This window comes from Anthonomus grandis, chromosome 16 (genome assembly GCF_022605725.1).
Source record: "Anthonomus grandis grandis chromosome 16, icAntGran1.3, whole genome shotgun sequence".
Taxonomy (NCBI): Eukaryota; Metazoa; Arthropoda; class Insecta; order Coleoptera; family Curculionidae; genus Anthonomus; species Anthonomus grandis.
In genome coordinates, this window is record NC_065561.1 from 13,907,150 (window position 1) to 13,924,087 (window position 16,938).

Consider the following 16,938-nt stretch of genomic DNA (forward strand, 5'->3'; position numbering starts at 1 on the left):
AGTAAGCGTGCATGTTTGCCTTCGTAAAACTTTAACAAAGGGAAGCACAGACTTTTGCTAGCGTTGGTTAGGACGTACACGTTAGCCGAAAAACCCATTTGCCCGAATGTACTTGCCTTCTTATAATTTAGTACAATTTTTTTTAGGAGAACACTGCGCAGAAGTTGTCAGCGCAATCACCGCATCTAAGCCTCATGAAGAATTTGCACTACATTTTCAAACAACTAGTCTTTGGTTAATACAATGAATGTGGTTCAATAGGCCAGTAATTACTTTTCAAAGTTTAATTTCATCAATGCCATAAAGCCAGGACCCCACAATGGATATTCCATAAATTATTAAATTAAATGTTTCAATTTTGTTTAATTTATTTATATTCATGGTAGTTGTTTTCTATTAATAATTGCTTGACTTTCGTCGCGTTAATAATGTAAATGGTTTAAATAATTTAACAAGCGTGTTTGTTGATATTTAAAACCGGTCATATTCACCTTGTCGTTACACTGCTTTATGGCTTTTAAAACTAAAAGACTTATTTCTTTATTTCTCTTCCCTGCTGCCATAAATTCAATTAAAATGCTAAGAAAATACTTACTGCATACAATAGGCTGTGAGCAAACTTGTAACGTTTCAGTGGTCCCGTTGTCGTGCGATATGGTCGTCCTAAATATCATTCGACACCTCGTCGATTTCTTTTTACTCCTGTTCCCTAGCTGATCCGGGAACCTATGCTCTACATCTACGTTTCTTTCCTATTAAAAATATATTTAGTAAAACTGTTTAATTTATGAATTGATTTTAAAAATTCACCTTTAATATACCGACGCAGTCGCACGTTGCGCACATGTCCTTCGACGGATCTAAACCCAGTTCAATCACGCAGGTACCTTCGATTTTCTTTTCTACGCACGGAGTCGAGTTTTTCCCGCTCACTTTGCATGCTTGGTAAAACATATGGGGAGCTACTTTGCCTACGTCAGTACCAATATATACCTAGAGAAGATTTTTATAATGATAACGAATTATAATACCGGGTGGCACAACAACCATCTAACAGCTCTCATTTTTTGGGTTTTGATTTTTTTTAAATTTTTGTATATATATACAGGGTGATTCATTAAGAATGGGTAATCTCTGAACTGGAGATACTACACACCAAAATATGGCGATTGAGTTTAACATGTCTTATACAAATTTTGCAGGTTTACGAGATATAGGGTATTTAAAGTTGGAATTTTAATTTCTTAATAATTTTGTGATTTTAAGCAGTAGTCTTGAAAATTGGCGACATTATGTGTTTTGGCATGAAAATTACGAAGTTTGTGGTGAATTTAGCATTATTTATACAGGGCGTTAGTTACACCCTGTTACTTAGGTAAATTACAACATCTTTTTTGCCTAATGAGTTATGGCTAAAACGACTAGAAAATCAAAAAGGCAGTTTAATTTTGAATAAAAAAAGTACTCTTGTTTATTTCATGTAACTCTATCAGTTATTTGAATTTTAAACATTCAACGTAAAGAATACTAAGCCACCGTTATTACATTGGCTTAATAGGAATTTATTCTTTTAAATGACTACTATGCTGGGTAACAACAGTAAATACAACAAATAACAATCAGTAACAATATTAAAAGAAAACCCACTTCAATATAATTGGTAAATTCCACTTTGAATATTAAATAACATTTGTCGATTATTTTTGATAATATTAGCAGCTTCCTGAATTTTCTGTCGTAATTCTTTGATGGAATTAATTGTATCTTTGTAAATCATATCCTTCAGGTGTGACCATATTGAGAAGTCTAGAGGGTTTAAGTCTGGACTTCTAGGTGGTCAAAGAAATTCGCTGCCACGCCCAATACACCGGCGAGGAAAACATTCATTCAGGTATCGCCGTGCTGGCAGAGAAAAATGTGGCGACGCCCCGTCTTGCATAAACCACATGTTCCGCCTTATGGCCAGCCAGTAGTACATCTTCTAGTAGTGGGTTTAACTGTTGTTCAAGGAAGTTTAAATAGAGGGGCCCATTCAGATTAGGAGAAAGTTCAAAAGGACCAATAAAAAAACCAGATATCACACCACACCAAATATTTACCTTGAATTCATGCTGAAAGTGTCGTTCCTTTAGAACATGTGGATTTTCGGAGTCCCACAAATGATTGTTTTTCCAATTAAAAACATCTCATCTAGTAAACGTCCTCTTGATCGGTGACAAGAAAGTCATTCCTGGTTTTCGGATTGTTTATCTAGCATAGATTAAGCAATCCGTAAGGGAACTGGTGAATCTTGAGGTAGAAAATTTTGGACAGGAGTATAGTGATATGGACGGAGATTATCTTTCTTTAAAATTCTCCAGATAGACGATTGGCTTATTCCTGTTGCCGTACTTAACTCACGAGTACTGAGATCTGGCTTTTCCGAAATACGAGGTAAAACCTCTTCTTCATCATCGACGTTGATATTTTTTGGAGCACCATTTAAGGTTTTAGGATGAAAACACTGTTTCGCCCAGGCGGGTATAAATACGTGTGAACAGTTTGTGATTGGATTGTGTTCAACTTGAGTATAATTCTAAATACCTTCTGGCTGCACCAAGTCCACTTTAGTTTGACTAAGCTAAAACGCAAATCATATCACGCTTTTCACTGTTGTAATATTCATTATGACGTGGCATTTTCTTATTTTGAAATTTTTACTATAAATAATACAATACTTAGTGAGAGTAAAATTGTCAAATAATTTCTTTACACAAAAAACTGATAAGTGCTGACACAAGCCTACTTGAAAAAAAGTCAATGTAAACGATGGCCTAGGATTCTTTACGCTGAATGTTTAAAATGCAAATAACTCAAAAACTGATAGAGTTACATGAAATAAACAAGTGTACCTTTTTTATTAAAAATGGAACTGTCGTTTAGATTTTCTAGTCGTTTTATCCATAACTGATTAGGCAAAAAAGATATGTTATAATTTACCTAAGTAACAGGGTGTAATTAACGCCTTGTATAAATAATGCTAAATTCACCACAAAATTCGTAATTTTCATGTCAAAACACATAAACTCGCCAGTTTTCAAGACGATACAGCTTAAAATCTAATAAAAAGTATGAGACATGTTAAGCTCAATCGCCATATTTTGGTGTGTAGTATCTCCAGGTCAGAGATAGCCGATTCTTAATGAATCACCCTGTATATAACCCATGATTCTGCTTAATTTACGTTAAAAAAAATATTTCTTTCAACTTCTGGTTCAACCAGAAGTAACCACAACTTTATTATTTTTTATGGAACCGTGTATATTTTTAACGCCATTCGTTGCGCATTAAAATTCTTCTTTCAGCGACATTTCACAAGTTGACATTTAATTGACAAGTGACGGTTAAACGTAATTTTATTGTAAATCATCTAGATGGCTATAGGCACCGAGTTAGTCATTGTTTTAGCTAACTGTGCTAGTATTTAAAAACTGTGGACATTCGTGTTTTTAATTCCCATTTTTTTTGTTGTCAATAACCATTAACTGTTACAAATAACATTTTTTATTTCCTTACATATTTCAAAAACTAGGTTAGAAAATGAAACATTTTATTTAACATATTAAAATGGATTTAGTTGTAATTGAGAATTTTCTCGATGAACTTCTTTAATTTTTGATCCCATAATATTCCAGCAAGGTGGAGCATCGCCACGTAACACCAGGATGGTCTTGAATTATTTATATAAGGGAACGATTTAAAGAAAATTGGTTAGGCCCCAATGGTCCAATAAGATGGCCAGCAAGATCACCGGATCTTACACCACTAGACTTTTTTGTTTGGGGGATGTCTTCAAAGTCCTTCAAACGACCTAGAAAGACGTGTAAGAGCTGCAGTATGTCAAACTATAGAACAATAGTTAGAAAATATGATGCAAGCTACGAAGGGTACAAATATGCAGGTATAATGGTGGTGAACATTGGCTCTGAGAATAATGAGTATTTTGATGTGAAAAAAGAAATATTATTTGCATAAAAACAACATTCGTGTAAAAATAGTTATTGAGGACAACAAAAATGTGCTAATTAAATACACGTATGTGAACCATTTCTAAATACTAGCATCCTTAGCTAAAACAATTGTTAACGCGTTGTCTATAGCCATCTTATCAATGTCACTTTTAACTGTCACTTGTCAATTAAATGTCAACTTGTGATATGTCGCTGAAAAGAGAATTTAGGGTAGAGGGCCAATTTTCATCACAAAAAGTAGTACTCACTCTTGCAAATGACTTACTCGACAAAGGACGTACTATCTTTACAGATAATTATTATACAAGTGTGGTTTTGGCACATGCTCTACTTGCCAGGAACACTCACTTTGTTGGCACCCCTCGATCAAATCGAAAAATGAATCCTAAGCAAATTGTTAACAAAAAGCTCAGGAAAGAAGAAACCGAGGCAGCTGAAAGCACCTCAGGTGTAAATATCCAAAAGTGGTAGGACAAACGAGATGTGCTTACCTTATCCACAAAACACAGTGATTAGTTAGTAACCATGATAAAAAATTCCGAAAACCTACTGCGATTGTTGACTACAACAAACATAAAGCCTACATTGATATTTTGGATCAAATGAAGTCTTACACCACTTAATTACGCAGAGGGGTGAAGTGGTACCGTAAGCTTGCTATTGAGCTTCTTATTGGCAGTGCTTTGGTAAATGCACATATTTTGCATGCAGCGAATGAAAAACTGTCCGTCACAAAGTTCAAGCAGGAGATCGTAAACAATCTCTTAGGTCTTGATATTGAGCAACCCAGGCAAAATGTTCCTTTGGAAGAGCGTCAACCTTAGAACATAGAAAACCTTTCAATTTCCTAAGGCATCAACATTCCTTGGAAGATGTTGGTAACAGGCGTTGATGCGTTATTTGTTATCAAAAGCCGCAAATCTGGACACTTTTTTAGGTATATAACTGTACCAAATAATCTTTGAATGTTTGAGTTTGTATGTATTTCGTTTATTTTTTAGCTTTCTTGCTTTTATGCTGTATTTTAATCAATAAAAATGTTTATTTTCTATACATTTTGATTTTATGAATGACTTATTTTTGAAACCATGAAGATCCACTTTCGAGTCTTAAATTCAAAAATCAAAACTAGTGTCTGACAGTTACAGCCGTGCTCTTTTAGTTCTATATAACTTATAGACGCCCATCAAGACTCACACGGCTATAGTACACAATTACCTCTGAGACACCATAGATATGACACACGGCTGTTATTGAAAGTAACATGAGACACCACATTAAATTTATGTCTTACGGCAGTTAACGTGTTAAGACGCATAAATAAAAATTGAAAAAAAAATTCTAAACCAAAAAAAATTAGAATTTTTTACATGGTGCCACCCGATAAAGATACAATTCAAATTAGAACAAACTAAAAGGTATCGACATTTTAAATGAATAATTCCCTTTACTTTTCTTTAGGATTACGTACTTGTAATACAGCCGGTTTATAATAGCCAGTCAATTGTACGATAGGAAAACCGTTTCCGTCCCTATCTTTCACAGCCCCTCTGCTACCCTCAGTCTGATACCTCGCCCTGTGTTGTTGTTCTGGTTGTTTTACTATCGTTAGACTTACGTCACCTAAAAAAAAACAACAAATTTAGAAATAGAAGGATGTAACTAATACGCAAGACATTTCCTTTGAAATATATTAAAAAATACACACGAAAATAAATAATAAAATCAGTCGGTGTAAATTCTTTCATAAAAATATTCACTTCGTCATCGCCTTTTTTAACGTTTTTAAAATTGGAACATTTGAGTGCGAATTTTAGTTTTATTGCAGGATCACCAATGTTCCAAAATCTCCTTTTCTTCTTTTTCTACTAGCGTCAGAACTCATCGTCTGAGCTGCAACTCCACCTCTCCCTGTTCAACACACAACCTCCTTCGAGTCATGTACTCCCAAGATTTTTACATCCACTCCGATATTGTCCATCCATGTGAGCCTTGGTCTTCTACTGGGTTTTCTTGCCATATCCTCTTGATAAGACATTCATTCGATAATCTCGGTATGTGTTCAACCCCTTTGTGATTTATTTTGTTTACTAAACTCGGTCTTTTGTACATGTTCTTGAACTCCACATTTGTTCTTATTCGATATTGACCCGTTCTCTCATCTACTGTAGGTCCAAAGATTTTCCGCAACATCTTTCGTTCAAAGCGTTTTAGCACTAGTTCATTCTGCTTCATCATTGTCAATGTTTCCGAACCGTACATAATAAATGCCTTGATTGCCGAATATATCCGTTTTTTGGAGTTCCTAGATATCAGTTGGGACCTTTTGTATTCTTGATTTTATTTTACTACTGATATCGTTCTCCAAGGCTATAACTGCTCCTAGGTAATAAAATTGGTTTACGCATGCGAAATTATACGTGTCCTAAGTCCTTCGTCTGACATGCATATATTTGGTCTTGTCCTTGTTAATCGTAAGGTCTATCTTCTTGGACTGCTTCTCAATGTTCATCAACACTTCTCTTATTTTAATCGTACTACTTCCTAGCGGCATATGCCAAGATCATTTCTTATTTGTAAATATTTCCAGACCAATATTCGTTTCTTCGCTATCCATGTACAGCAATAGTGCTAGTTATCATAGGTTTAAGAGCAATGGTGATAGGCCATCAGCAGTGTGTTGTTCTTTCCTATCCTAACCTTAGCCTTAGAGTTTTCTACGCATACTTTAGTTATAGTTAAATTAATGATCTTTTCTAGAACCCCTATGCCTTCCAACGCTTGCCACACACTTTCTCTGGTGATACTATCGTAGGCCTGACGGAAATCTTTAAACAGTTAGTGGATCTCTCTGTTAGGTTCGTCACCTACCAGGTTTTATTGAGGAGCTGTCTGGCGAACATTTAGTCTGTTGTTGATCTCTTGGATAGGCACCCGCAATGGTAGTCCCCTAAGTGGTCTTCTGCATATGAGCATATGCGTCTTCTTAGTGCATTATCGAATATTGATAGCACCTTGTATGTTATATTTAGCAGGGTTATTCTATTATAGTTTTTCCAGACCAGACGGTTTTTCTTTCTTATAAATGAGGATGAGTATACTTCTCATTCCATTCGTTTGATTTCTGTTTCTTGCCTGGAAGGATCTGCGCATAATAACCAATATGTATTGGAACCAATAGATAGAGAAGTGCTATGCGCCCTCTTGCCATTTCTATTCAATATTTACGCTGAACAAATCTTCGGAAAAGCACTGGGAGAAGTTCAATTTGAGACCCTCTGAGTATCAAATTGTACGATAGGGAACGAAGAGATAATCATTAAGAACAGATATGCTGATGATATAGTTATGATCGCAAATAACTGCAACTAGCTTCAACGACTCATGCAAAGCATATACACACAGCGGGTCAAGAATATAGCCTAGAACTTTGGTTGCATTTAGCAACCAAAACTAAATGCATGTTCATCAGCAGAATCTACAAGTGGAGACATATACATACCTTAGAACCCCAGTCAATACAATATGGGATCAGTCAACAGAAATAAAAACACGAATTGAGAAAGCTAGATACGTTCAACAACATGAAAAAGTGGTTCACATGCAAATCTAAATGGAACTAGAATTTGGACTGGTCAAGTGTAATGTCTTCCTAGTCTTATTCTATGGAGCAAAGGCATGGACCACAAAAGAAGCCATTGTGAGAAAATTAGAATCTTTTGAACTGTGGATATATTGCCGCATTCTTCGGATATCCTGGACTGACCACAGCATCAACGTGGAAGCGATGCAGAGAATAGGCAAAAGCCAAGAAATAATCTTCATCGTAACCGTTCCTTTACGGTGAAGATTATTACGCTTGAATACCTCGGAATTGCTATGAATAGTTATCATGAGGCATACTAATTATCGCCTGCTGATTGTGCAAGGAAGAGTCAACAGCAGGAGGAAGCACTAGGAAGAAGATGACACTCATGGATGCATAATCTACGGCAATGGTTCTGATTAACACCGAACTATTCAGAGGCATTGTAAACAAACTTAAAATAGGCTTGTTAATGTTAATAGCCAACGCTCAAAACGGTTAAGGCAACAGCAGAAGAGAAGAAAATATGTTTTTAAGTAGCTATAGTATGGTGGTGTATAGACGTTCTCGTTATGGAGTCCTCACCGCAAGCCTTCTTAATCTTTAATTGGATAATTGCGGTCTCATTAATCTCCTCTAGCAGTGGTTCTCGTACATATTCCTCCACTCTTTGGTATATATTCTTCGTGTTCCTAGTTACTGCATCTATGTTTAACAGGTTTTTGAAGAATTGTTTCCATACTTACATTACTTCTTTTATATTAGTTTTTCAAAGTTAGTGCTTATATTTTTTTGGGGTTTTGTCGTCATTAAGTCGTACACTCTTGCAGGTATTTAAGGTTAATTTAAGTTTATGCCTACAGTTTCTATAGTTTTAAAGTAAATTCACTTTTAAAGAAATGTTTACTTATTTTAGTACTAATAATCATGTGGGTTTGTTTCTGAATCTCCACGTAGGACAGTTTGCAAAAAAAATTGCTTTTATTATTGTTAAATTAAGAATAAAAACGAGAAAATTCTTTGAATTTTTAATTTACTCTATTTTAATTAACTTCTACATATTTTAGGTAAAATAGACAAAAAATAATTGTTAAAGTTTTATTATTTCAAAAAAAATAAACAACACTTTTATATAAATAAGTGCGCAAAAACAATCTAATTTCCTATTCCCTTTATTATTGGTCATTGCCGTGTATTCTTATTCTTTAAAGCAGTCGATTTAATAAAACAAAATACGTTTTTTTTCTAAGAGGGTTTAATAATACCCGATTTAAACAAAAATAACTTTTTACATAAGACAACAAAATAACGAGCTGTTCGTAAAATTGATTATAAATAACAAGGGAATAGAAAAGAAAAACATGTTTAGATAAAGTGAAAATTATGTTTTTTAAAATAATATCGTATAACATGAGTACAATAATAAGGAACTGATTAACTTGCAATTTAGATACAAAAAAAAAAAGTTTGTTTTCACTATATGCGCAGATTTTTTAAGGCATAAGAGAAATTGAGTCTTTTCCATCCGTGCCAAGATTATTACACATACTAATACATTTTACATATAAAATAATAAACCATATAGAAATTGTTTATTTGACAAATATAAATTTTCCACGTGCATATCATGAGTTTATCATCCAGTGCATGTGCATTTATCACATTAAATAGATTAGGCCATTTTTCGTTTATCGCGTTAGTAAGTAAATATTTAGGACGTTTTAATACAAAATTTCCTGTTTTTTTTTATTATAAAAAAGAATTATTTTCATAATGATGAAATGATAAGTAACACTGTAAATTAAAATACAATACGTCATACATTTCGTTATAGAAAGAAATAATTTCTTTCAGGATCTTAGATTATCAGACCTCATTGACATGATATGTGGCAAACCTGTAAAGGATTTAACTACATTAAAATATGTTCCCTGGAAAGAAAAATGTCCCCCTTTTAATAGGAAAAATATTTGCTCTTCCAGGATTTTTTGTTTGAAATCAATCGGTCCACAAACGCCGAAGTTACAAATAACTTTGTATAAGAATGTCGTATCAGCAAAGACCAATGTGTCCAGAACACAAGAATGACTATATCTTCATTATTTTTCGAGCGATTTTAATTATTTAAAGTTCCCTGGAAACAAAAATGTTCCCCGCTTAAAACGACAAACGTTTTCTCTTTTAGACGTTTTTGTTTCAGCTTAATCGGTCCAGAAACGCCAAAGTTACCAATGGCTTTGTATAAGAATGTCAACTAAGCAAAGACCAACGTGTCCAGGATACTGGATGGAGGATACTGATGAGTATATCTTCTTTATTTTTTGAGCGATTTTAATTATTTAAAATTCTCTGAAAAGAGAAATGTTCTCCTCTTAAAAGGACACATGTTTTCTGTTCCAGGCGTTTTTTGTTTGAGCTCAATTGGTCCAGAAACGCCAAAGTTACAAATAACTTTGTATAAGAATGTCAACTAAGCAAAAACCAACGTGTGCAGAACACAAGAATGACAATATCTTCTTTATTTTTTAAGCAATTTTAATTTTTTTAAGTTAGGTGTGTGTGTATAATGTGACCGTAAAGCATGTACTCTTTTTAGTCGATTTTTAACGTCTGATGATGCTCTTAAGTTCCCTGGAAAGAAAATATTCCTCTCTTAATAGGAAAAATATTTTTTCTTCTAGGCGTTTTTTGTTTGAGGTTAATCGGTTCAGAAACGCTAAAGTTACAAATAATTTTGTATAAGAATGTCGAATTAGCAAAGATCAATGTGTCCAGAATACAAGAATGACTATATCTTCATTATTTTTTGAGCGATTTTAATTGTTTTAACTTATAGGTGTGTGTATATAATGTGACCGCAAGCATGTACTCTTTTTAGTCGATTTTTAACGTCTGATGATACTCTTAATATGTGCGAAACACGTGTAACCTACTGTTAGAATTAATAAATACTTTTAAGACCGAGACTTTGTGTAGTTCCCTTTAGATTATTGAATCTAGGTTTTTGAGAAAATAGACGACTTCTTTCAAGTTGTTAAGTTCCCTGGAAAGAAAAATGTTCCTCTCTTAATGGGAAAAATATTTGTTTTTCCAGGCGTTTTTTGTTTGAGCTCAATTGGTTCATAAACGCCAAAGTTACAAATAACTTTGTATAAGAATGTTAACTAAGCAAAAACCAACGTGTCCAGAACACAAGAATGACTATATCTTCATTATTTATTGAGCGATTTTAATTTTTTTAAGTTAGGTGTGTGTGTATAATGTGACCGTAAAGCATGTACTATTTTTAGTCGATTTTTAACGTCTGATGAGCGAAACACGTGTAACCTACTGTTGGAATTAATAAATATTTTTGAGACCGAGACTTTGTGTAGTTCCCTTTAGATTATTGAATCTAGGTCTTTAAGAAAATGGACGACTTTTTTCAATTTGTTAAGTTCCCTGGAAAGAAAATGTTCCTCTCTTAATAGGAAAAATATTTTTTCTTCCAGGCGTTTTTTGTTTAAGGTTAATCGGTTCAGAAACGCTAAAGTTACAAATAATTTTGTATAAGAATGTCGAATTAGCAAAGATCAATGTGTCCAGAATACAAGAATGACTATATCTTCATTATTTTTCGAGCAATTTTGATCATTTAAAGTTCCCTGGAAAGAGAATTTGTCCCTCCTTGAAAGCACATACATACATAGGGTAACAGTAATCGAACAATTTCTGTTAATACGTAGACTTAACAACCTATTTATATAATTTTAATAAAACTTGTTGATTGAATTTTTTTGTCGTCAAACACTGTTAATAAATATTGTGTAAATTTGTGCTGATATTTAAACTATTTTCTTACATATTCCAGGCATTTGGGGCCATTTTTATGTCTTTTAGGTTTATGCGAAAAAAAAACCATAAAAACCAGAAAAAGAGAACACGAAAAAAACATTCTCGAAGAGCTAGAGTCAACTAGAATGCACAACAGAACAAAAGCTAAAAAAAGACTAGAGTGGGAACTGTCATAAAGAAAGACGAAGGTAACCTTATTGCAAATGAAATGGAAACGATGGAGACTTGGAGAACTTGGAAACAGTTTATTAAATATGTGGGCGAACAAAACTAGGCAAGAATATGGGTAATATACATCCCAACCCTTGGTGATAGAATCTATAGAGGAAAAGTGTCAGGTGATTTCCAAAATTTTAAAAACAACCAAGCTCTACCGGTAGATGTCAGAAAAATTGAGGAAAAAATTTAGTACTTCGAGCTAATTTACCAAATTTAAAGAGAATAAGACATACCAATCTTTTGGAACGAGAGTGTTATACCCATACATAAAAAGGGCGATCAAATGTTTTACGCAAACTATAGAAGAATATTCCTTATTAACACAAAATGAAAGGTACAGGCTAAAAAGGGGGAATGTCACTTTTTGCTCATTTTGAGCTGTTCAGTCCGTTCAACTTTTAATAGACAGAAGTATCACCTAGTAACATTATACAGGCGAAAAAAGGGAAGAGTCGCCAGATATCGACAATTCAAATTAAGCTGTACTGGCTAAAAAGGAGGAGAGTCCGCGCGCCACATGCTAAGAAGGGGGAACGTCACAAATGCACGTTATTCAGGAACTGTCAGAAGGCTCTCTTGACTGCAGTTACTTTTATTTTCTGATTGTGTTTACCGGTTCTGGTGTTTATTTATTGTTCGTCAAACTTGTGGAAATGTAAGTGACAAGTCGTATTTTAATATTGTAGTGTTAATAAACAGTGTAAAATGAATCCAAGTGTCAGTGACAGTGAAGACTTTGTTGTTATGCCAGTTCAGGGAAAAAAGAGAAAAAGTTACGGAAGACTAACCGATGTTTCTACAAAGCCACGTGACAGGAAGCGACTGCCAATGTAAACGTCTCAAGTGTTTTGGTAAAGTTCCACTTAGTGCAAGACAAAAGATAATAAGTGAGTTTCATTTATTAAAATCCGTGGATGAGCAAAACATCTATATGTGTGGACTTATTAGTGTCTGTCCTGTACAAAAGCGACGTCCACGTAACGCAGAAGAGGTCGCAAGATTACATGAGAGTTCATTTGCTTATCGTGTCAGAATCTCTTTAGATGGTGAGACAACAGAAGTACCAGTTTGTTTAAAGGCGTTTCTTTCCTTACAAGGTATAACCAAAAAAAGCTTGAAATTCTCTAGAAATCTTTAAAAATGATTGGTAGCGCCCTAAATGATAAATGAGGAAAACACTTAAATAGGCCTCTCAAGCTGAAACAGGAAGCTAAAGATCTAGTAGTCAATCATATTAGTTCTTTCAAAGGACGACAAAGCCATTACAGCCTAAAGGATTTTTCAAAAACCTACCTGCCCGAAGATTTAAATATCAGAAAAATGTACAATATGTACAAAAATACCGTTACAGATCAAAAATATTGTGTGTCATATGAAACATATAGATCTATTTTCTCACAAGACTTCAACATTTCATTTGGTTACCCAAGGTCGGATATGTGCAGTATCTGTGACGAATATTTGGCAAATATTAGGTCCCTAGAAGCCAAAATGAAGAATGTGTCAGAAAATGCCATAAAAAAAAACAACTAGATGACAAAATCACTACTCTCCAACAGGAAAATCTACTTCACAAGCATAAAGCTGAAGTGTTTTATTCAAGAAAAAAGGCTGCAAAATTATCTAGTCGGGTAAATGAGAACAAAGAAGCAATATGCATGGATTTTGCTAAAAATCTGCCAGTGCCCAACATCAGCACAAATGATGTTTATTATTAAGAGACAGTTATCTGTATTCTCTTTTAATATTCATGTTTTGTCGACTAGTCAAAGTATTTTCTATACTTATCCTGAAACAAATGGTCGAAAAGGCTCTGACGATGTATGTTCGATGTTGCATCATTTTGTTTACAACTTTCTACCTAGTAGTGTTCGAGTCCTCGATATATTCTGCGACTCATGTGGGGGACAGAATAGGAATTACACAGTTATCCGTTACCTCCATCACTTAGTGCATGTGCAAAAAAGGTTTGATGAAATCAGTTTTCCCATTAGAGGACATTCATTTATGGAATGCGACAAGGATTTTGGACTAGTTCAGCAAAAGTCGCGTGTGGAACTTCCAAATGAATGGGCTGAAGTTTTTAGAGCTGCACGAGTTAAACCTAATCCTTTTGATGTTAGGGAAATCACTTTCGATTTTTTTAAATGCTGAACTACACATTTTTCTACAATTTACAAAAATAAGTGTCCAATGAAGATCCAGCCCATACGTGAACTAAAAGTCGTTAAAGATCATGCGAGGCTTGTCTACCATCGATCAACATGGAATGGTATGTGGAAATCGGCTGTTTTGATTGAACCGAAGAAAAAATTTATCAATAATTTATCAAAATAATTTGTTTGAATTACCGGGCCAATTATACAAAGGTACCTAACTATACACATAATATTAGTTTCCAATGTTAAGGATGTTTTATCTATTTGCAGGACTACTGCCTAGCCAAGTACAATGACCTGCAGTGCTTAATGAAATTCTGTCGCAATTCAGCCGCTAGAAAATATTTCTCTATATTAAAACATACCAGAAATATCAAAGACAAGGCTTCCTTCCCAAAGGCTTCGTGTGTATGAAGCGCAAAAAAAAGTGTGTGAATTTTTTCTGTATCTTTCCCAATTAAATGAGAAATTCGAATTAACCTTTGCCGTTTTGCTTTAGAATTGCTTGTGTATAAAAAACGGATGATACTACAAAACTACAGTGAAAATATGTGACATTCCCCCTTCTTGTTCGTTACAATCTGTACTTTCTTCTTCTTTTTTGCTCTAAAAATTTGTTTAAATGGAATTTCATTAATATTTTCTCAATTCCAATCCCAAATAGACATAACAAACTAAATCTATTAATACATTCAATACAAAGTAATAAAATAATAAGTTATTGGGTTTTAAAATTAAAAATTGATTTCCTAAAAATCAACGATTTTTGACATTCCCCCTTTTTAACCTGTACCCTTCAAATGTTCTCCATAAGGTTGTTGGAACGACTGAGTAGTCATTGTAGAGTATCAATTAGGACGACTTTTAGAACATACCGTGATTCATCACCTAGCAAGAAGGTTAGTGGTGCTGGTATATTAATATTTCTTAGGAGTACTACAACGCATTCATATATCAGAATCTCAAGTGTAAAGTGTGAAAGTTACTGGGAATCTGTTGAGGAGATCTATCAGCAGCATTCTACCACAAATTTCTACTTGTTTGCCGATTATAATTTGATCATTGCTCTGTGGTCAAATGATCAATTTGGTATAGCAGTTCAATGTCCTATGGGAGATCCAGCTCTTTAAGTTCTTTTTCAACATAATAAAATACCCAATAGGAAAAATGTTGGGATTGAGTGTGATGTGTGAGGGAACAATGGTCGACAACTTGACATTCTATAATTTTAAAAATGCCAACTATAGGGAAATGACTTCCATTTACTAATGTAAGTTATTACATATCAATGAATTAAATCTAGCTACCAATATATTTCATAAAAAAATTGCCGTGTATGTAGCCTACTTAATTCAATTCATTCTAAAGTGGTTCTTTTCAGAATTGACAAAGTTAACTCTGCAGAAAAAAAAGAGTGCATGTTGTCTATACGCAACATTGTACATATGCAAATTATAAAAAATGTTCAGATCTGCAAACGAAAGGATTTTTTTCGAATGTCTGTTATTCAAACTATATCATACAATGTTGCAAGAGGATCCCAAATCCTATTGCAAATTTATCGATCACATGAGATCAAACCACACTCTATTATACTAATAAGTCTGCTTCTACTGATCAGGATATTGCTGATCTTTTTAGGAGCTAATTTTATTTTCCAACAGTTTGATAAGCAATATTGGCCATTTTCAGGTGAGACGGTTACCGACAATAATGATGGCAGAATCATAAACGGTTCGAGAATTAGAAAAGAGAAGATATTTGAGCAGATAGTCAAACTTCCCACAAAGCTTCCTCTGAATCCGATGGTCTACTTAACTATTCTTTAAAGCAGTTTAGTTGCACAATTATCTTACCATTGTTTATTCTCTTTAATAGATCGTTGGAAGTTTGAGTGTTTCCTAATGCCTGGAAATTTAGTTACGTAATTCCAATTTTCAAGAATTAAAGCTAAAGATAATATTAAGAATTATCACAGGATCTGATGATGACGAACCCCTATATATTTTTCTACGAACTCGAGAGGCATATTAAAGGATTCTGACGTTTTTCTTGGAAAGGGTAATTTTAAGGTTAGAGAGTGACACACTTATATCAAGACCAATGTGTAAGACAAGCAAAAATGTTTTCAAAAATATTCATATATTTTTTTGCAGAGAAGCTTGAAGGTTATTAATGGTTGTTGCATTTAGGGATCTTAAAAATTAAATTTAAAGTAGAGCACAGAAGGAAAAGGACCGCTAGAGGACTAAGGATGTCGTAGAAAGATAATATTGTAGTGAACTTATGGATTTCAAATATCAAACGAGCAGAAAACCTAATGAAAACCCACAATCGATCAAATAGTGCAGGCAGATTATATAGTCAGCAATGACTCACACTGGGTTGTAATGTTCGAGAGAAAGACCAGCGCATATGGCTTTAAAACATTTTTTACGGAGCTGATTCAAAATTAATCATTATAAAAATTTGACAGCTGCATTTTTTTATCTGTTTGTTGTATAATAAGAAAATAAATTGCTTTTTTACTCCCTCAAATCCCCTTTACTTCCTAAAATCAAATTAAAGTTAGTTCACGCTCAAGAGCAAAAACTTAACCCTGATTTTTCAGGTCAAATGATTTTTCGGGGTCGAAGTAGTAAAAGTCACGATCTGGCATCAATCCAATCTCTGTAAGCAATATGATCAATAATCACTTTTTTTAACCTATTATACGAGAGTATGTAATATGTATTTCATTTCATTACAGTTGAAGACGTTCAAAACTTTATAGACCTGAAGCAATTGCGGACACGGTTTTATTGAGAAAAAAAGGAAAAAATAAAAAGAATTGCGAGAAAAGTGTTTTAATTGGTTGATTAATAATTGACATAACAAATATTATATATAAAGCCTGCGTCGAGGAAATATTTTAGAAATTCTTGAACTTTCGCGTAATATTTTGGGAAATTCTATAGCAAATATCCCCATCAAAGTCAGATACTTACTAACGTCGTACTGAAAAACAATGACGTAGCAAGCGAGTGGCAGAGCACACAAAATGCAAGCGTACGCATATTTCGCCTTTAAGCACTCTGCGTAATGATCGATTCCCCGACCTGTATATAAATTAAACGACAAATTTCATTTA

The 16,938-nt window shown here is 33.9% G+C and overlaps 1 protein-coding gene across 5 annotated transcripts in view; it reads right to left on the reverse strand.

The window, feature by feature from the left end:
- LOC126745779 (uncharacterized) overlaps positions 1-16,938 on the reverse strand; it is a 230,574-nt gene that overhangs the window by 51,454 nt on the left and 162,182 nt on the right. For all 5 annotated transcript variants that reach the window (XM_050453768.1, XM_050453769.1, XM_050453767.1 and 2 more), the window contains 3 exons: positions 5,482-5,633; positions 811-993; positions 596-752 (listed from right to left, as the gene is read on the reverse strand). In XM_050453768.1, the coding sequence (XP_050309725.1) occupies positions 596-752; positions 811-993; positions 5,482-5,633 (492 nt within the window). The remainder of the gene's footprint in view (positions 1-595; positions 753-810; positions 994-5,481; positions 5,634-16,938) is intronic.